This window comes from Megalobrama amblycephala, linkage group LG24, assembly GCF_018812025.1.
Source record: "Megalobrama amblycephala isolate DHTTF-2021 linkage group LG24, ASM1881202v1, whole genome shotgun sequence".
Classification (NCBI taxonomy): Eukaryota; Metazoa; Chordata; class Actinopteri; order Cypriniformes; family Xenocyprididae; genus Megalobrama; species Megalobrama amblycephala.
In genome coordinates, this window is record NC_063067.1 from 31,571,587 (window position 1) to 31,594,621 (window position 23,035).

General features: G+C 36.9%; 1 protein-coding gene and 1 non-coding gene across 2 annotated transcripts; both read right to left on the minus strand.

Annotated features, from left to right (window-relative positions):
* Window positions 1-3,872: 3,872 nt before the first annotated feature.
* Window positions 3,873-8,392, minus strand: krt5 (keratin 5). The gene is made up of 9 exons (XM_048178472.1): window positions 7,722-8,392; window positions 6,264-6,472; window positions 6,121-6,181; window positions 5,914-6,009; window positions 5,656-5,820; window positions 5,433-5,558; window positions 4,989-5,209; window positions 4,837-4,889; window positions 3,873-4,714 (listed from the first exon to the last, which is right to left on the minus strand). The coding sequence occupies exons 1-9, from the start codon at window positions 8,265-8,267 to the stop codon at window positions 4,470-4,472; spliced, it is 1,722 nt and encodes a 573-aa protein (XP_048034429.1). The 5' UTR covers window positions 8,268-8,392; the 3' UTR covers window positions 3,873-4,469.
* A 13,079-nt stretch (window positions 8,393-21,471) lies between these two features.
* On the minus strand, window positions 21,472-21,603 carry LOC125260859. The gene has a single exon (XR_007183151.1). It is a non-coding gene; the product is annotated as a small nucleolar RNA SNORA11 (small nucleolar RNA).
* Between the last annotated feature and the right edge of the window lie 1,432 nt (window positions 21,604-23,035).

A 23,035-nucleotide genomic window follows, 5' to 3' on the forward strand; every position in this document is an offset into this window, starting at 1 on the left:
GATATTTTATATAACAGATGTTTACATATAATCCACAAGACAAAAAAAATGTTTTTTTGTTTTGTGATGGTTGTCTCTTGTTTGTCCTGAGCATTTAAACTGAGCTCTGTTCTTCAGAAAAATCCTCCAGATCCTGCAGATTCTTCAGTTTTCGAAGGATTATTTGCATTGCATTTTTTGCTCAAACACAACTATTAAAAAAATCATTACAAACATTCACTGATGCTCCAGAAGGAAACACGATGCATTAAGAGTCGGGGGGTGAAAACTTTTTGAATTTGAATATCGAGGTAAATTGTACCAAATTTGTCTTCCAGGAAATGTGAAAATATCTTCTTTTGCTTCCGAAGGGCAGTACTAAATGAAAAAATCTGATATTTAAACAAAATAAGAAACATTTGGACTTCTTCATCCTGTTCAAAAGTTTTCACCCCCTGACTCTTAATACATCGTGTTTCCTTCTGGAGCATCAGTGAATGTTTGAACCTTTTTCCCTCAGTTGTCCTCAGTGTGAAAAGACGGATCTCAAAATCATTCAGTCACTGCTGGAAAGGGTTCAAATATGCAAAAATGCTTGAAAACTGAAGAATCTGCAGGATCTGGAGGATTTTTCTGAAGAACAGAGCTCAGTTTAACTGCTCAGGACAAACAAGAGACTCATGAACAACCATCACAAAACACACAAACAGTTCGTAGATCATCCAGGTGACCACACAGCATATGAAGAATCAAGGGTAAACTTTTAAACGGGGTCATTTTTATAAATTTAGCATTTTTTTTTGTCTTGTGGACTATATATAAACATCTTTTATGTAAAATATGTTACTCAGGACAATACTAAATAAAAAATAACATGCATTTTGTATGATCTCTCTTATTTTGTTAAAATTATTCACATTTTCAAAGATTGTGCAAGGGGTATGTAAACTTTTGAGCTCAACTGTATATAAATGTATTAATACCCAATTTATACTGTGGAATTAATATTATATATCTAAAATATTATTGTGAAAATATTTAGTTTCTTTTAAATTACATTAGGTTTCTTTTGTTCTACTCATAACCTTTTATTTATTCAAATATTTTAATCACATTTTTGTCTTTTTACATTTTTTACACAGATTAAAAAAAAAAAAAAAAAAAAAAAAAAATATATATATATATATATATATATATATATATATATATATATATATATATATATATATATATATATATAATGTATTTAATATTTAATAATTATATTTAATATTTATTTATATCTATACAGTACAGTCCAAAAGTTTGGAACCACTAAGATTTTTAATGTTTTTAAAAGAAGTTTCGTCTGCTCACCAAGGCTACATTTATTTAATTAAAAATACAGTAAAAAACAGTAATATTGTGAAATATTATTACAATTTAAAATAACTGTTTTCTATTTGAATATATTTCACAAAGTAATTTATTCCTGTGATGGCAAAGCTGAATTTTCAGCATCGTTACTCCAGTCTTCAGTGTCACATGATCCTTCAGAAATCATTCTAATATGCTGATCTGCTGCTCAACAAACATTTAATGTGTACAATTGTACAAAATATTTGTGTACAATATTTTTTTTCAGGATTATTTGATGAATAGAAAGTTCAAAAGAACAGTGTTTATCTGAAATCTAATCTTTTGTAACATTATAAATGTCTTTACTGCCACTTTTGATTGATTTAATGCATCCTTGCTAAAAGTATTCATTTCTTTAATTTCTTTTCAAAAAAATAAAAATAAAAATTCTTACTGACCCCAAACTTTTGAACGGTAGTGTATAATGCTACAGAAGCTTTGTATTTCAGATAAATGCTGTTCTTTTGAACTTTCTATTCATCAAGGAATCCTGAAAAAAAAAAGTACACAACTGTTTTCAACATTGAAAATAATCATAAATGTTTATTGAGCAGCAAATCAGCATATTAGAATGATTTCTGAAGGATCATGTGACACTGAAGACTGGAGTAACGATGCTGAAAATTCAGCTTTGCATCACAGGAATAAATTACTTTGTCAAATATATTCAAATAGTACACAGTTATTTTAAATTGTAATAATATTTCACAATATTACTGTTTTTTACTGTATTTTTAATTAAATAAATGTAGCCTTGGTGAGCAGACGAAACTTCTTTTAAAAACATTAAAAATCTTAGTGGTTCCAAACTTTTGGACTGTACTGTAGATAGATAGATAGATAGATAGATAGATAGATAGATAGATAGATAAGCAATTTGACGTTAGTTAGATGTAAAATTGACAAATAACCGTTAGGGGATGCTATTAGCTAGTATAAGTTAGTAATTTTAAAGGTGCAATGTGTCCATTTTAAGAGGATCTATTGACAGAAATGCAATATAATATACATAACTATGCTTTCAGTGGTTTATAAAGATTTTACATAATGAACCGTTATATTTTTATTACCTTAAAATGAGCCATTTCTATCTGCATACACCGCGGCTCCCCTTACATAAGTCGTCATTTCACGCCAGCATGTTTCTACAGTAGCCCTAAACGGACAAACTGCTCTACACAGCGTGTTTGCTTAATGTCTTCTCTCTGCTGTCTCAGACGACAATATCTTTGTCCTGTGTTGGCCACCGTAGCTTCTCCTATATTGCAATTTGCAAACCTCACTGCTAGATGCTGTTAAAATTTACACACTGCCCTTTAAGTTACCACAAGTTTCCATTGAGCAATGCCGATATGCTTTGATGTTTTTCCCGCACCGTTAATTTTGGATAGCGGGATGATAGTGTGTCAAGAAGCTGTATCAGGTTAGTTTGTAATGATACATCACATTTGACCTGGTCGCGAGGTCTTCGCTCTGATAAATCAATCGACGGCTTTCAACAGAGGGTAGATCTCTCAAAGGACAATTAACTATCAGGTTTATCCACTTAAGACAACAACAGAATTGTCCTTTAAGGAGTATGAGTAATGCTAACTGACCTGCCAGCCAAACCCTCATTGAATGGAAGCTTAGTTCCCCTGTTGTAACCCGATATTTTGGCTCTGCTTGGTCAGGTGTGGTTTTTAGGTCCTATGGGAACGCGTATGAATAGTGGTTGGGTAGTGTTTATCTGTTTAGCCAACACATGTTTAAAGTGTAGTGTACATTTAACAGCGATATTTAACTCTCAGAAGTGTTGTGACTTTGCATGTTTTTTCTGAATGTATTGCGCCTGATGACCTTTTCCAAATCTTGAGGTGATGATCACAAGAAGTGTGTCATTTTTCCCTATTGCACCAGCTTCATGTCCTAACAACATAATCAATATTCAGAACAGTGGTGGATCAATATCCAGTCTCAAACAGGTCACATCTATGGATCTGGAATATGAGATATGCCTAAATGTCCTTGTTTGTAATATTATTTTGTGCTGATTTTAATTACTTTTACTAATAATTGCTGGTCTTGGAGCTTTGTCCCTTTAAAAAAAAAAATAGTATTCCAAAGTATTTAAAAGAATACTGTCACCAAAAACATAATGACTATTTGTAATATTTGAAAAATACCTTAAAATATATATATATTTTTAAATATTTTTGAAAGCTAATATGTGTACACTCACATGTATTTAATATTTAAGATTAATGTGTTATCTTATAACTCTTTAATTTTGCAGTTCCACTGCATTTTTAGATTTAAACTTTTCTTGAAAATGGTAAAAAAGTTTTATTTTTTATTTTTTTATATTCCGTTTCTTGATTGTGGACACTCTTATATCATGGACCCATATACCTCTATAGCACTGATGATTAAATGATCAAGTTTTAGTTACATTTGTGTATTCCTATATTGTGTAAAAGAGAAAAGTTGATGAAATAAAAACTGAAGACAAATGATTGTATAGAACCCTGATTTATTGATGTTTCCATGTGGTACATAGTTCATGATTTGATGAATACAACAATTTTGACAGAACAGCTCATCAGCCCATCATCCAAAATCAGGGACAGAAAAGAGTAAAAGTTACTCCTCTCTGAGGGAAGTAAAATCTCAAATGAGTAGCTTTTGTTGCACTATAATGCAGCCGAAGCATTAACAACGCTGGTCGTAGTGACAAGGAATTTATGTCAGTTGATAAGCAGTTGTTTGCATTTAATACTTACATGTTGTAACACAGAGCAACAAAAGCTATTCATCTTGAGCTTCATGCTTTGTCTCTCTTATTAGCTCTTTTCCAATAGTACATCCCCTTAAGGACAATTTGCACTCTGGATGAGGAGCGATGCCAAGAGGAAACAACAAGAATAAAGACAACACGGTGAATGTGACAAGACGTTCTGCAGGTGTAACACTTTGACATTAAAGTCTCTTTGGGTCACGGTGGTTTGGGGGTTAAACACATCAAAAATGTATGAACACATTGAAATGGGGAGTGAAAAGATCTTGTTTCCCAGGTGGTAGATGAAGAGGAAGAGGGAACTGGGTGGACGAGTTTAGAAGCGGCGCTTCTGGCTAGACTGCACCACAGAGGAGCGGGACACTGAGATTTGACCACCGCCGCCGCCGCCGCCACCGCTCATGCTCAGGCTGGAGCCACCGCCATATCCAAAGCCGCTGCCACCACTGAAGCCGCTGCCACCACCGTAGCCGCTGCCACCACCGAATCCGCTGCCTCCACCGAAGCCGCTGCCTCCACCGAAGCCGCTACCACCACCGTATCCGAAGCTGCCGCCACCACCTGTGAACCAACGAACAAAGACATTAGTTATACTGAACAACACCAATGCACTCTATTACAGCAAATTATGTGCTGAAAATATCTTTTTATATAAGGTAAAGATAAAAATATAATAAGCTTACTGCTGCTTGACTCCTGGATGTGGATGGTTGCAGCACTGCCACCAGTAGCAATCCTAATAAAATTAAAAGAAAATAAATGTCAATGTCTAGATATAGACAAATTTCAAGAGAATAAAAAATACTTCAACTTTCAGATTAGAAAAGTGACTAACCTGGACTCCTCTCCTTCCAGAAGCTTCCTGTAGGTTGCGATCTCAATGTCCAAGGCCAGTTTGACATTCATGAGCTCCTGGTACTCACGCACCTGGCGCGCCATATCCTGCTTTGCTCTTTGCAGGGCCTCCTCCAGTTCCTTAATGCGGAGCTTGGCATCCTTCACTGCCAGTTCTCCACGCTCCTCAGCCTCAGCGATCTGAGCTTCCAGGTTGGCACGCTGAGCAATTCAAAGAAGACATTACAACTTTAGTTTTCAGCAGCACTTTTACATTATTCCTGTCCACTTCTCAGGGACTCCTTTACATTACATTATTCCTAACATAACATGCACGTTTCGATAATTGGATGAACTTTTATTTGAAAGCACATTTAGTACACACTAAGGATTTAGTTGGCAATCTAATTTAGGCCGAAACCTCGTCCAAAAAGCAACTACTTACTTGTCCCTTGACAGATTCAATTTCATTCTGAAGTCTGCTGATCATGCGGTTGAGCTCAGCAATCTCGGCCTTGGTGTTGCGAAGGTCATCTCCATATTTGCCGGCAGATGACTGCATCTCCTCGAACTGGGAGGTGAAAAAGGAGACATTATCATTAGGATCTGCCAGTTGGTTGCTTCAAAATAGTCTTTGTTTGATATTTGATGCTTGATTCTTTTCTCACCTTCTGTTTGTACCACGACTCGGCCTCAGCACGGCTGCGGTTGGCAATGTCCTCATACTGAGCACGGACCTCGGCAACGATGGAATCCATGTCCAGGTTGCGACTGTTGTCCATTTCCACAATGACTGATGTGTCTTTGATCTGTCCCTGGAGTTCACGGAGCTCCTAAAATTGCAAGGTGAGGGTATAAGGCATTGAGATAAACCTAACATTGGAAACTAGCATTGCAGTCATCATATAATTCCATCAAACGCTCACCTCCTCAAAGATGGCTCTAAGGAAGTTGATTTCATCTTGAAGGGAATCAACCTTGGCCTCAAGCTCAACCTTGTTCATGTAAGCAGCGTCAACATCCTATGAAGAAATGCACAAAGCTCAATATAATGGGTAGACTCTACTGATGAACAATCAAAATAGTTGAAAATAATATAACTAGAGGGTCAAGAAAGCAGCCAAAGGTGTTACCTTCTTGAGCAGGACAAATTCATTTTCCACTGCGGCACGCTTGTTGATTTCATCCTCATATCTGCAAAGATAAGTTTTCCATTTTAGCACATTTCTTGTGAAATTATACCTAGACTCCCTAAACACACAGCTACTGTACTTACTTGTTCTTGAAGTCCTCCACCAAATTCTGCATGTTCTTCATCTCTCCTTCTAGCTTCATCTTCTCATTACCAAGTCCATCAAGCTGTCTGCGCAGGTTGGCGATGTAGGCCTCGAACATGGCGTCGATGTTGGAGCGGGTTGTCGTCTGGTCCTGCAGTAAACTCCATTTTGTCTCAAGTACTTTGTTCTGCTGCTCTAGGAAGCGCACCTGTATTTGAAATAAACCAATAAAGAATTTGAATAAATGGCTTTATTAGGAAAAGAAGGCATCAGGGCCATTTGATATGCAATTACTTATGCCCAAGATGTGTCTTATGCAGTAATTATCAAGCACACCTCTTATTGCATATCTAGACTTGCGTTGACACACCTTTGGCAACTTTAGAGAAATTTGTTAGCATGTGTGCCATGCCGTGTTGGCCAGCACAGATTCTTGGAGTAACTGTCTAATTAATATGCACTCTCCCCTTTGAGATCATATAATGTTAACCTCACATGACACCTCAACATGTTCAGACTACTCCTAAAACCTTTCCCTCCTGGCATAAAGGCGAGGCTCTTAGAAGACCTGTGCCAAATGCCAGGCCTTAACAGAGATGATATGGCACGCCTTTACCCTCAGGTGCTAACTGTACCCTCCATTCTGTAGATTCTTGGCATGAATTTAATTATGTGCACAACCTCACAATGACTTTGAACTTTGAGGATTCACATAAAAAGAACAAAACATTGATGACATCAGTTGTTATTTGAGCTACATGCTTGCTGATCATATCTCTTGTCAGAATCACACAAATGGGCGTAGCAGCTACATTAAGTATGGGGTGAAATTTACAAGGTGTGGTTACATAGTGAATTCCCCAAAGGTCTAAGATAATCAAAACAGGAATCTAGGTTTGTTTAAGAAAAGATGAAAGTGATTATTAGGACCTACATGAAGTTACGTCTATAAGACTTTTAGGAGCATTTTATGACAAGGTATTACTTTGAGTAAGAGTTAAAGATGATACTCATCTGTTACACACACACATATACATATCTGCATTGCTGCCATATGGATAGATGAAAACTTGATCCATGCCCTTATTTGGATTGGTCCAGTCATTGGATCTTACCTGGCTTGGGTTTCCAAACTCACCCTCACCATCAAAGAACAATTGCATACAAGGAAAACAACTCAAGCCTGTGCTAAGATGTAGATTTTGACTGCTTTACTGAAGTTTAGTGATAATGATGCATATGCAATGGCATCCTATGTGCTTACTGTTCTACTGAACCTGACACTAGCAGGATTTCTGGGTGCAAGTGACTGGCTGTGAAATATTTAATGAGCAGAACCCAGATCAGATGAAGGCCCTTGAAATGTGTGCATGAAAACCAAACATTCAAAATGTCAGAGGAACAAGATCAGATTGTTGTGTTGTGCAGCTGTGCATGTTTGCAAAGAGAAAACTAACCTTGTCAATGAAGGAAGCAAAGCGGTTGTTGAGGTTCTTGATCTGCTCTTTCTCCTGGGTGCGGACAGCTTGGATGTTGGGGTCGATGTCTAGGTTCAATGGAGCTAGGAGGCTCTGGTTGACTGTGACAGCTGTGATGGGTGCCATACCGCCATGACCGAATCCTCCACCAAATCCACCACCGCCGAATCCAGCACCACCACCGAATCCTGCACCGCCACCGAATCCTGCACCACCTCCGAAACCTGAACCACCGCCGAATCCAGCACCACCGCCGTAACCACCTCCGAGACCAACTCCGAGACCTCCACCGCCAATGCTGTAGCTGTAGCTTGCTCCGGATCCTCCTCCAAAGCCGGATCCTCCTCCAAAGCCGGCTCCGCCACCACCGCCGGAGCGACGGAATGACACAGAGCTCATCCTGCTGCCAATGGGAGCTGCGCTGGCAGACATGCTAGAGAAGCTCTTTCTAATACCTCCACCACCACAAAAGCCGCCGCTCAAGCTTCCGCCGCTGCTGTACTGTACTGTTTTAATTGAAGTCATGGCTGCTGTCGTCTATGAGGGGATGAGGACTGGTCAGAGAAAGAGCAGGAGGAGACAGAGAGAGATCCAGAGCAGGTGAGCTCACTAGAGGAAAGATAAATCCCTCTGAGTGCCTTCTCCGAGGACAGCAAGGGCTTTTATACCTCTTATGCCACGGGAGGGGCTCATCTGATCACTCCCCTTTCGGCCTCAGGCTCCTGTCCTGCCTTTCTCCACTCTCCAACTGATACATACACCCATCTTGCTGGGCTGGTATGGGAGTACTTTCAGCAGGGTCAGGCCACACCCTGCCTTACATACACACACTCATGTAAAGTGCAAAAATTAAAAGAAGAACAGGGAGTAGAAAAACAGGGTCAAAACTTCCAGTAATTCTACACACCCTCCTTTTGCTTCTACTACAAAACTTTTGTATTTTACTAGTGCTCTGTAATCCAAAACACTGTAGTTATACATTCTATATATTAACGCATGGCAAACTAACTAAACAACATGCATATTTCATGAATTTGGGCTCTCTGTTTGCTTTAAGCGTCATGCAGGAGTATTAAATGGGGGAATATTTGATGAAGGGCTTGAATGTTGAAGCCTGGCGCTTGTCCTGGAAGCCATTGTGAACTGCAGGCTCCTCTTTCCAGTCAAACAATCAAGCCACTGTTCTCTCACCTAAATGGCTCTGTCACGAACACTACTTCACCACCTTGTTCTGTGGTTCCCAGAGGGCTGATGCAGTTCCATGCAAAGCAGATTTTTATGTTACCGCGTAATAAAACACACGGCACAAACGTTAATGGGAATGTATACAGCATTGCTTTCATTAGTGTGCTTAACTTTAATTGATAGTTACAGGTAAGTATCAGAACTCACAACAGTACATGGTGACTGCAAGAGCAGCGTGGTTATTTTTGTACCTGTCCTTAGGTGGCATTATTTAACAACGCGTGCTGCTTTTGTTAGCATGTTATTATCTCCCCTATCATGTTTAAATGGTTTAGAACTGCAGACTTGTTGCTGAAGTGGACAGGTCTGAGAGATTAATGTAGAAACCTTGTAAGTATTCATCAAAGTACAACAGGAAGAGATAATGTTGGGTTTATTGACATGAGAGGGCTAGCACATTAGCAGGGGCCTCTATAAGCAAAGCCACTTGTTGCTGAGGGGAAAACCAGGTATATTTCTTTGTAAAAAATAAATAAATAAAATAAAATCAGGAGTCACTCTATTTTTTTTTTTTTTTAACATGGTACTTTAGCTCCCAGTGCATTTTTAAAAATGGTACAGCCCATTGCAAATCCATTGATCTGAACACTGATACTGTCAAGTCTTTGTCAGATGCTGAGGGGGTTTTGGTGGAGTTTCACCCCGGCATCTTTGAATGTACATAATGCAATCTATCAGGTGATACAAGTTAAACAATGTGGGAGATTGAATTGTGAGATCAAAGATGCTGTGAAAAGCATCCCCTATAGAGACCACATATTTTTATGTGATCAAAAAGACATGAATTAACATTCAATAACATTAGCATGGGCAAATGTGAAATTTGTGTACTCAGTTGTAATTATTTGTTGTCACTTTAGTGTTATTTTTTTAATTCAATAACTATAAGTAACTTTGAAACTACATGTCAACTAACAGACTGTTAGGTTAGGTTTCACTCGATACACACACACACACACACACACACACACACTATATATATATATATATATATATATATATATATATACATACACACATCATATTTACTAATAGTTAGTCTTTATTTTTTAGCATATATTAAAACAAATATTCATTTTTCATACTGAACATTATAATTTTATAATGCCTAAATTCACTTGATAGCATTTAAAATGATAGATTTTAGTTTTTACTGTTTTATTTGTTATTTATTTAGACAAAATAGTATTACATTTTACTTTACCAGTCTATGACAAGAGAAAAACTAAAAAAAAAAAAAAAAAAAAAAAGGGAAAACACATTTAAAAAGGTGCAGCAACAACATCTCAGGCAGGATATTGTGAAACATTTGCATTAAAATTTAAAAACTTAAAACAGGACATCTAATATTATAACATAATATTAATACTTAATACTTAATATATACATATTATATTTACATAATACTTATGATTGCAGGAGGCACATTTGAACAACATTCCACTCTGTGTTTTCTCATATAGCACCATGGTTTTTTTTTTTTTTTTGGTCACACGTTAAAAACAAACAAATCAAACACACTACTTCTCACAAATAGCCAAGCAAACAATATCAAAATAGGCTGGCACATTTGTAACATCATGAAGCATGGCGGAGATGGGGTTTCCATCCAAACGTGAAGCGAATCTTTTCAAAGTTTGCAAAAAAAGAATGAAAATTAGGTGCATTTCCATCAAGTTGTTCGAGCAGATGACAGTGGTATTGGTAAGCTAGTAACCAACAGTAAATATGGCTTAGTCCACAGGTATTTTTATAAATAGAGTTTTTCCTCCGTTAAAAAAAAAAAAAATCTCTGTCCACATGAAAATGCAAAAACAAGCTATGAAGTGCTGTCAAGAGCCTGCCGAAACAACAGGCGGCAATATAAGCCTAACCGTAAAAGCCATGTTGGCCAATCAAAGCCCTGTTAGCACCGTTATTAGCAGCAATATTTTGGCTACGTCCGCCATTGCACAGACTGGCTTCATGTAAATAAAGGAGATAGTGGCACACGATGTGACGTCAAACAAAGGAGATAACAAGACAAAGTGTCCGGTTTCACCGGCTACACGACAACACGGCAACTGGAGTTCCTGAAAATCTTTACCAGCAGGAGTTTTCAAAAAGGTTCAGTTTCAGTGACCTGATACTGTGTTAGCGTGTGGACGAATGGCCAAAGCAAATGGTAAAGGCTGCGTTTTGAAAATACCCTTGTTTGCGTGGACAGGGCCTAAAACACCATCAGCGGAAACAGCCCATTAGTCACGTGGGTTTAATGTTTGCTTCGTCAGAATTTATTCGGCAAATGCATTAAAAAATGCACAAGTCAAAAAACCTCCTGGGGCGAGCGTAATTTTGCAAATTAAGGGATTTTTTTTTCATTCAAATTTTGGCATTTCCATCACTCGTTTCTGATGCGATACTTCAAAATGCACATAAAAACAGGGTGATGGAAGCATAGCTAGTTACATCATACCCTATTAAATGGTGTTTCTGCTTCTAATTTATCCCCGTCCTCGTTCTCCCAATCGCAACAAAGGATTCATTGTTGGTGATTATGGATGACACCTGGCGTTAATCAGCATTGCCTGCTGCAGGAAAGAGAGGAGGTGAACAAAATCAGGAAAACTATTTTTGACAGTTGACGTTTTCAGCTTTTCTGACTGCCTCTACCTTAGTAAGGCCTTATGCTGCCTTCACATGCTCTCGGAATTATCGTAAATATGAGTTTCCTAGGTAAAATATGCACATGAACGCTCTCCCATTTTGAAACTTGAATGTGATGAGCTCGTAATCACAACTTCAGAAGTGGGAATTATCAAATTTCCCATTGCACGTGAAGGGAGCATTAATGAAGTCAGACCAGACCAATTCCTTGTCTTCTGTCTTCCTTCCTCTGGTGTCTGTGGATACCTTCCTTCAATGGACATTGTTTTATACACATACAGTTGCATGAAAAAGTTTGCGAACCACTTGCAGAATCTGTGAAAATGAATCATTTTAACAAAATAAGAGAGATCATACAAAATGCATGTTATTTTTTTGTTTAGTACTGTCCTGAGTAAGATATTTTACATAACAGATGTTTACATATAGTCCACAAGACAAAAAAGCTGAATTTATTAAAATAACCCTGTTCAAAAGTATGTGAACCATTGGTTTTCAATACTGTGTGTGGTTACCTGATGATCCACGACTGTTTGTGTGTTTTGTGATGGTTGTTCATGAGTCTCTTGTTTGTCCTGAGCAGTTAAACTGAGCTCTGTTCTTCAGAAAAATCCTCCAGATCCTGCAGATTCTTCAGTTTTCAAGCATTTTTGCATATTTGAACCCTTTCCAGCAGTGACTGAATGATTTTCAGATCCATTTTATCACACTGAGGACGACTGAGGGACTCAAACACAACTATTAAAAATCATTCAAACATTCACTGATGCTCCAGAAGGAAACACGATGCATTAAGAGTCGGGGGTGAAAACTTTTGAACAGGATGAAGATGTCGCAATTTTTCTTATTTTGTTTAAATATCATTGTTTTTCATTTAGTACTGCCCTTCGGAAGCAACAGAAGATACTTGCATGTTTCCCGGCAGAAAAATTAAGTACAATTTACCTTGATATTTGAATTCAAAAGTTTTCACCCCCCGACTCTTAATGCATCGTGTTTCCTTCTGGAGCATCAGTGAATGTTTGAATGATTTTTAATAGTTGAGTTTGAGTCCCTCAGTCGTCCTCAGTGTGATAAAATGAATCTCAAAATCATTCAGTCACTGCTGGAAAGGGTTCAAATATGCAAAAGATGCTTGAAAACTGAAGAATCTGCAGGATCTGGAGGATTTTTCTGAAGAACAGAGCTCAGTTTAACTGCTCAGGACAAACAAGAGACTCATGAACAACCATCACAAAACACACAAACAGTCGTGGATCATCAGGTAACCACACACAGTATGAGAATCAATGGTTCACAACTTTTGAACAGGATAAATTCAGTTATTTTTTTTTTTTTTGTCTTATGGATTATGTATGTAAACATCTTTTATGTAAAATATCTTACTCAGGACAGTACTAAACAAAAAATAACATGCATTTTGTATGATCTCTCTTATTTTGTTAAAAGTATTCACATTTTCACAGATTCTGCAAGTGGTTCACATACTTTTTCATGCAACTGAATTTATCCCAAGAGTATTCTCTAAAAGCTTTGGCTTCACTAAAATGCTTTTGTGTTAAAGCTACTTTCGTACGCCACAAGTTTATGGCTTGTACCTTTGGTTTTACCCAAGATCTCACTTGGATAATTACACACAGTCTGGCACGCAACAGTCATGAGATAAAAATCATGCAGTGTGTACTCGACTTAAGTCAGGCATCACCAGACTGAGCAACAAAGAAAGTAAATCGTTGATCGGTTAGTCATACGTATGTGTTTTATATTGTCTGTACATGAAAGCTGTAATTTTGTTGTACACATTAGGTGGGGCCCAAAAGTGCCAATAACGCAATGCTTGGAAATGGTCCAGATTGAGATTTATGCAAGTATTTACTGGAGTGTCTTTTTACTGTCTTGTAACTTCCACTGTTGAACTTGATACTTCATACTTTTACATGATCTTTTGTCTATAATTTATTATTTCAGCGTGTGACTTTTTGACTGTAGCAAATTGATCTCTGTTTTATGGCCTATCGGTAAAAAAGTGTAAAAACCCCCATTTGTAATGGTTATGTTTGGTTTTATTGTCATTGTGTTTGGTTTTCCCTGTCTGCCTGCCCGTCTGTGTTCCTAGTTAGTCTCCTACATCTGTTCTGTTTTACCTTGATTACTCTGTCTGTGTATTTAATAACTTTAAGATCTGTCTTTTCATTGTTCCGTGTCATTTCTGTTTAACGTGGTTGTAAATATATATCTCCTGAGAGTTGCTATTTCCTGAGCTGTGTGATTATTGCTGTAATCTGTTTGCTTACATCAGTGTATCAGCTGTTTTGTGTGCATCTCACAAAAGAATGAGTGAAATTGGGCTACAATGAAAAATGCAAACCACATTTTTTTTTACTTAGTTTTACTCTATAATAATGTCTCCTTTGTTTTCAGAGTCTTCTATAATGTATGATGCCATTAAAAGTCAGCTCTTGAGTTGAAATGTGAGAGTTGCATGCTTGCTCAAACGTACACGTTTGCATCATGTTGAAACAAGGGATAGCTTCCTTTTCATGAAAGTCCACCAATCACTAATGAGTATGAAGGGTCCCACCCCTCTAGACCACACCCCTTTTCTTGTCCACACCCAAGCCATTGAGATTAATTTCCAAATATGGTTACAACCATTCACGAAAACATGGCCTTATGAACTCATGAAATAACTGTCTTTATGAAATAAAATAACATTTACTACTGTGTGGAGTCAGGTTTGTGTGCATGAAATGATTTCTGCTGACCAAAATCTCAGTTTGTGTTACATAATGGGAGTAAATGTCCTGTGTATAAAAAATATACACCTTGGGCACACTTTCACTTGTGTACAACTCTATGTGTAATAATATCAATTTGAATAACTTGTAGATAGGAATAATTAACTGTGCTAATCTTTTCCAAATTATCATTTTCCTATGGGTGTGCCTTTAATTATTCAGATGCATTTTAAAAGCATGCGGAATGAAAGAGATTCTTCAGTATGCGCTTATTCGAGTTTCAGTGCTCTGAGAAACATACACATGGAATGAGCTGCAAGAACTATTTGTTCTGTCAAAAGGCACTAAGAAACAAAACTTTGTGCAAGTAAAAATGGCATGTCAATGTAAAAGTAAAAAGTGTGTTAAAGCATTGGAAGTACCTCAACTTTATGTCATCATTGACTTATGACCTGTGAAGTGCTTCATTTCTGCACTAAAATAGTTTTAAAATAGGTTCAAATATGGATGCACCCATTTTTACCATTTGTTTTCATGTTATAGCTGATAACTGATCCATAATAAACAAAATAAACTAAAAATAAAACTAAAATCAAAAATGTTAAATGTTTCTACTGTAGTAAATTTAGACATCACAACATTATAATGTGCAGTATAAAAAATGGATATTCATTTTGAGATTTGATATAGAGTACAGTTATTAATTGATTAGTGTTTTAAAGATTAATACTAATGATATATTCCACATTCCTTTGTTAAATCGAACAAGTGGAGGCACAAAGGTGTTGAAAATGGTGAAAAATACAGGAATTTTCTTATTTGTTCACATACAGTGCCATCCATATGTACACTGCGTTCCAAAATATTATGCAAGAGACAAATCAGTAAGATTTCTGTACAATAAACATTCAGATTTTAGTTCTTCTAAGAAAATGTTTGTTCGTTTATTTATCCATGTCTTTTTAGATAACTGGAATCAATCACAGACAAAATAATTTGCCAGGTCTATGGAAACCCTACTTAGAGGTTGTTCCACATTATTAAGCAAGTCACAGTTCTCATGACATATGGAGAGGAAGAAAGAGCTTTCTGAAGATGAAAAGCATGAAATGGTGCGATGTTGTGCAAAAGGCATGAAAACAACTAATATTGTGTGAAACTGAATGGAGATAATCAAATTATCATAAGATTTGTGAGTGATTTAGAGCACAGCAGAACTCAGTCAGATAAAGGTTTATTGAGGAAAGTTCCTGTCAAAAAAATTAATTGTATTAAAAGGGCAGCTATAAAAAAGCCAGTGTTGAGCAGCAAACAGGTATTTGAAGCTGCTGGTGTCTCTGGAGTCTCGAGAAGCTCTCCATCAGGCTGGCAGTTGTGCGTAAAGATGCATTTTAGACACCACTAACCAAACCTCACAAAGAGAAACATTTACAGTGGGGTGTAGAAATACATTTTCAAACAGTTTTATTGCTGTGGTGTTTTTTTGCAGCATGGGATAGTGCATAGTGCATTGTACAATAGTGCGTTGCACTATCCTCCTTTTTATACCATAGCTGAAAATGGCCAGTTATGAACTCCACATATCTTGCAAAAGTCATTTTAATACCCTCCATCTCACTTCCCAGTATTCCAGCCCAAATCATCACCCACCAGCTCCTTGCTGCAGTCTTATTGGAACGTGGTGGCCATTCACCAACCATCCAGAAATCCATCCATTTAGACCATCCATTGTAGTACGGCATTAGTCAGTGAATACAACTATTTAAAAATGAGTCTTCATGTATTTCTACACCCACTGTAAATGTTTCTCTTTGTGAGGTTTGGTTAGTGGTGTCTAAAATGCATCTTTACGCACAACTGCCAGCCTGATGGAGAGCTTCTCGAGACTCCAGAGACACCAGCAGCTTCAAATACCTGTTTGCTGCTCAACACTGGCTTTTTTATAGCTGCCCTTTTAATACAATACATTTTTTTGATAGGAACTTTCATTAATAAACTTTTATCTGACCGAATTCTGCTGTGCTCTAAATCACTCACAAATCTTATGATAATTCGATAATCTCCATTCAGTTTCACACAATATTAGTTGTTTTCATGCCTTTTGCACAACATTGCACCATTTCATGCTTTTCATCTTCAGAAAGATCTTTCTTCCTCCCCATATTGCATGAGAACTGTGACATGCTTAATAATGTGGAACAACCTCTAAGTAGGGTTTCCATAGACCCGGCAAATTATTTTATCTGAGATTGATACCAGTTATCTAAAAAGACATGGATAAATAAACGAACAAACATTTTCTTAGAAAAATTAAAATCTGAATGTTTATTGTACAGAAATCTTACTGGTATGTCAACTGCATAAATAATTTGGAACGCAGTGTATTGACATCTATAAATATGGTTAAAAGATTAATAGAATACAGAATGTCACATTTTATTATTGACTGTTTCTACACAAAATGTTTTAGCAACTAAGAAGTACAGCACTTTTAGAGTTTCATCCCTCTGCCTAATGTGAGCATAAGTAAATGTAAATGTGTAAAAGCTAATATTTAATTGTAAATCCCTTGCAAGCAATCACAGGAGTGAGTCTGTGACCCATATCATCAGACTCTTGGTTTCACACTTTGAAAGGCTTTTCCAGGCCTTTAAAGGGTTAGTTCACCCAAAAATTATGTCATTTATTACTCACCCTCATGTTGTTCCAAACCCGTAAGACCTTCATTCATCTTCAGAACACAAATTAAGATATTTTTGATTAAATCTATTGGCTCAGTGAGGCCTGCATTGCCAGCAATGACATTGAACTTCTCAAGATCCAGAAAGCTACTAAAAACATATGTAAAACAGTTCAACTACAGTGGTCCAACCTTAATATTATAAAGCTAAGAGAAAACTTTTTGTGCACCAAAAAAACAAAAACAAAATAACAACTTTTGTTTTGTTTTTTGGCGCACAAAAAGTATTCTCGTCGCTTTATAATATTAAGGTTGAACCACTGTAGTCACATGATCTGTTTTAAATAGTTTTGAGTACCTTTATGGATCTTGAGAAGTTCAATGTCATTGCTGAAGATGAACGAAGGTCTTACGGGTGTGAAACGACATGAGGGTGAGTAATAAATTACATTATTTTCATTTTTGGGTGAACTAACCCTTTAAAGCAGCCATTTTCAACAGTTGCTTGTTTGGTGAGTTTCTGCCTTTAGTCTCCTCTTCAGCTGGTGAAATGCTTGTTCAATAGGATTTAAATATGGAGATTGACTTGGAATGCCCAGTTTGGAATGTCCTGAAAAAGACAGATCCCACCGGCAAGCTTCAGCAACCAACAACGACCAGGTCAGCTGAGAAAATCAACAGCAGTTGATGATAGACAAATGACAAGGGCTATGAAAAAAAACCTCTAAAAGTCATTAAAATCACCAGCAACCTCCAGAAAGCTGGGGTGATGGTCTCACAATCTGCTGTTCACAGGAGACTTCACCAGCAGAATTACAGAGGATACACAGCAAGATCAAACATCTGATCAGTACCCAAAATGGAAAGCCAATTTGAATTTGCAAAAACACACAGAGATGAGCCAGTAGAGTTTTAGAACAGAGTTTTATGGACGTGAGACAAAGATTAACCTTTATCAAAGTGGGAAAGCAAAAGTGTGGAGAAAAAAAGAAACTGCAAATGAGGCATACAAGCTCATCTGGAAAGCATGGTGGAGGTAGTGTCATGTCATGGGCATGCATGTCTGCCTCTGGAACTGGATTACTCATCTTTATTGATGACTTATTCAATGATGGCAGCAGAAGAATGAATTCAGAAGTGTACAAAAGAATCTTGCCTACCAGTGTTCAAGAAAATGCCACCAGACTCACTGGGAAGTGCTTCATATGGCAACAGGACAATGACCCAAACACTAGTACTGCCAACTCAATCAAGATTATCATGGTAAAGAAATTTTGGGTCTTATTTTGGCCAAGTAAATCCTATTGAACAAGCATTTCACCAGCTGAAGAGGAGACTAAAGGCAGAAACTCCCCAAAACAAGCAACCGTTGAAAATGGCTGCATTTAAGGCCTGGAAAAGCATTTCAAAGTGTGAAACCATGTGAGTTTGGTGATGTCTATGGGTTACAGACTCACTCCTGTGATTGCTTGCAAGGGATTTACAACTAATCATAGCTTACATTGAAGTTAAACCGCCCCAATACTTATGCTCACATTAGGCAGAGGGATGAAACTCCAAAAGTGCTGTACTGCTGAGTTGGTAAAACATTTTGTGTTGAAACAGTCAATAATAAAATGTGACATTCTGTACTTCTGCCTCATATTAATCTTTTAATCATATTTATAGATGTCTTGACACCACAGCTAACAGAGCAATTTTGTCTTTACTGTCCCAATACTTATGGAGGGCACTGTATATATATATATATATATATATATATATACACACACACACACAGTTGTGCTCAAAATTATTCATACCCGTAGTAAATATGACCAAACAAGGCTGTGAAAATAAATCTGCATCGTTAATCATTTTGATCTTTTATTTTAAAAATCTACAAAAATCCAACCTTTCATTGGAGAATAATAATTTTAAATAGGGGGAAAATCTCATTTTGAAATGATTTTGAAAGAGTTTGCTGGCCAATTAAGAACAGGGATATCATGGTCCTTAAACCATGTACTGGTAGCTTTGGCACTGTGTGCAGGTGCCAAGTCCTGTTGGAAAATGAAATCTGCGTCTCCATAAAGTTGGTCAGCAGCAGAAAGCATGAAGTGCTCTAAAACTTCCTGGTATACGGCTGCGTTGACCTTGGACCTCAGAAAACACAGTGGACCAACACCAGCAGATGACATGGCACCCCAAACCATCACTGACTGTGGAAACTTTACACTGGACCTAAAGCAACGTGGATTGTGTGCCTCTCCTCTCTTCCTCCAGACTCTGGGACCCTGATTTCCAAAGGAATTGCAAAATTTACTTTCATCAGAGAACATAACTTTGGACCACTCAGCAGCAGTCCAGTCCTTTTTGTCTTTAGCCCAGTCGAGATGCTTCTGACGCTGTCTGTTGTTCAAGAGTGGCTTGACACAAGGAATGTGACAGCTGAAACCCATGTATTGCATATGTCTGTGCGTAGTGGTTCTTGAAGCACTGACTCCAGCTGCAGTCCACTCTTTGTGAATCTCCCCCACATTTTTGAATGGGTTTCGTTTCACAATCCTCTCCAGGGTGCGGTTATCCCTATTGCTTGTACACTTTTTTTCTACCACATCTTTTCCTTCCCTTCGCCTCTCTATTAATGTGCTCGGACACAGAGCTCTGTGAACAGCCAGCCTCTTTTGCAATGACCTTTTGTGTCTTGCAAGGTGTCAATGGTCGTCTTTTGGACAACCGTCAAGTCAGCAGTCTTCCCCATGATTGTGTAGCCTACAGAACTAGACTGAGAGACCATTTAAATTAGCTGATTAGAGTGTGGCACCAGGTGTCTTCAATATTGAACCTTTTCACAATATTCTAATTTTCTGAGATACTGAATTTGGGATTTTCCTTAGTTGTCAGTTATAATCATCAAAATGAAAAGAAATAAACATTTGAAATATATCAGTCTGTGTGTAATGAATGAATATAATATACAAGTTTCACTTTTTGAATGGAATTAGTGAAATAAATCAACTTTTTGATGATATTCTAATTAAATGACCAGCACCTGTATAGATATATATATAAATAAAAACTATTAAGCTTTACATTTGAAATATTAACTTTCTACCTAACTTTGTTATAATTGTTGCTGGCTTTGCCTTCAAGCTTCTCATACAGAAACTTTGCAGAAACATTTGTAATGCCTGTCAGCACAGGCTGAGGAATGCTTCAGGTGTCTCCTAAAATGCAAAGCACATGGTTCATCGTAACACCCTTCTTTTACTTTTCTGTATAAGGAGAAGCATGTTTGATGTTTCCCCATGTAAGAAAACCAAACTAAGTGAGATAAGTTTGCATGTGGTGAGATGTGCAGCTCATCTGTGGAAAGAAGCATCCCCCATGTGCAGCTCCTTTGGAAAGAGTTTTCTCATAGGAGTGCCTTTAATTATTCGAATGATAACTGAAACGTCCTGTTCTGTCTCAGAGTCTCCAGGCTGAGTCAAAGGGCTGGGTCATCAAGCTCTGAGAAAAGGTGTGATTGAGGCCCCTTTTCACTCATAAACCCGACTTAACATGGACCAGCGAGGTGTGGTGATGGGCGTCTACAATAAATGTGAGTGCCCATGGGAATTGGTGTATATGAAGTAAATGATTTGGCAAAGTCTGCAGTTTCTTGGGTTTCACTTGACCTCTCTATCCTGTTAAGTGATATTCACAGATTTCTCCATTTCAAAAGCCTACCGTTAATAACATGCAGGAAGCTCCAATTCCACTTAAACTCACACTTTCACATGCCTAGCAATCATTTAGGATATCTGTGTTTAGATAGGAATACATTCTGTTTTGAACAGTAAATGTCACTTATTTGATATACACTGCATTCGTAAACACCAATGTAAGATATTGAAATACTATTAATTACTAACTAAAATTTTGTAATTAATGCAATAATGCAAAAATTGCCTGTGAACAACAGCTACTTTGACCCTCCCTCAAACATTGTAGCTGAGGCCTTGAAGAGTTTAGTTCGTCGACATGTCGTGAAGATGCTGTTTTTAGCACTGTGAAAGTAAATCCACTTTGCATGCACTTCAAAAGGAGGAGGACTTGGGTTCAAATTGATAATAAATGGACGCCATCATTACTGTTTGTAGCATTGCGAATCAAGTGCTGAGGATGATCCGGAGCTGAAATTCAGATATGGTAATAGACGTTTCATATATGACACATGCTCTAAGCGGTCAACCAATTATAACAGACTGAACCATCTGACCAATCAGAGCAGGGGAAACTCTCAGAAAAGAGGGGTTTAGAGAGACTGAATCTTCGAACAAACCGTTTTCAGACACTTTCCAGAAATTAGGTGATATGAAATGTATAATATTAGAAAATTAAAGTGTTTTTTACCTTTGATGCATGTAAAAATATTGTAGTAAAAATGTCATAGGAAACATGTTAGGAGTCATCTGATGAAGGACACAAATCTTTCTCTTCCTTCACTCATTTAGACCCCTTTATTGTCTATGGTGTGATATAAACCACCTGTCCATGGTCTTAGGAACAGCAGCTCTGAACACACCAACTCAACTGGGACTCGAACCCACAACCTGTTGAACACAACAGTCTGTGTTCTTACAGTCTGAGCTAACTCATCATTTACCCAGAAGAATTTAAAGTCATTGGATAAAATGGATGGTCTAATGCCTTTAAAAAAAAAATGAACTACTTAAAAAATGAAAGACTTTTGGTTAGAAACCCTTAATGGTGATTCTTAAAATATAATGAAATGTATAACTAATTGGAGATGGTAATATTCGACTTATACAGTATTTGGTGCTGTGTTGTTTTGTTTTGTTTTGTTTTGTTTTGTTTTGTTTTAATGCTATTTTTTCATTATTATTTAATATGTGCAACCAGGGTCATTACCAACTATTAACTATTAATATAATAAATAAATATTTGTTGAAAAACTTGTAAATGCTGCCTTGGCAACTAACCGAAAATTTAAGTTCAAGCACAAAATTACTGGAAATAAACTGGAAAATGGAAATAAATAAAACCTATTACTAAACTAAAACAAAAACTGAAATAAAATAAATTAAACCTAAATAGAAATATTTAAAAAAATATATATAAATACTAAAAATGATAAAAGCACACTAAAATGACAGAATTAAACTGAAAACATTAAATTATAACTTATTCAAAATATGAATGAAAATTCAAATGGTATATAAATAATACTAAAACACAAAATTGTTATGAATGCATATGTTTATTATTTATATATTTGTCTGTGTTTTTGGTCTTCTTTATGTTCGACTAATAAAACAAATGTTTCAAAATGTACCACTGCAACACCGCCCCACATTATAATGAGGCATCAAAGATACCTCAAGTTATCTAGTGTTCCTGACACAGATCATAACTTGCCTTTGATAATTACCATAAACACTTTTATAAAGGGGCAAGGTCCCAACAATGCTTTTTACCTCTTGAGACCAGATCGAACTGGCATGAGCCAACTTGTAGTGAAAAATGCAAAATTGACAATGGGTGGCCTCCTTTTACTTTTCTGAATCACACATTTGGCCAGAGCACCAAAAGACTCACAAAGCATCCACAGAGAGAGTGTCAATTAGCTCACAGTTGAGACTCGCCCTCACCGAGTCATAAATGAATTGTTTGTTTTATGATCTATTTTGACTGTAAAACCAGTTGTTGCTTCTAGCTATTGGTTTAGCGAGTGTCACTGATATCATGATAGAGTTCACAAAGTGCATGTAGCCTATACATAAAATAAATGTTAAAATTAAACAACAAAATATTGTGTAGTTTGTTGAATTCGCTGGTTATTCAGCCTACACTTCTACACTACACTTATTTTTTTTCAATGCACTTTTAGTTTATGTAGGAATTAACATGAACTAAAATTAATACATAGCCTACTGTAAATTGTTCAGTGTTCATGAGCTATTTTAACTAATGTGGACATTTAACTTTATTGTAAAGTA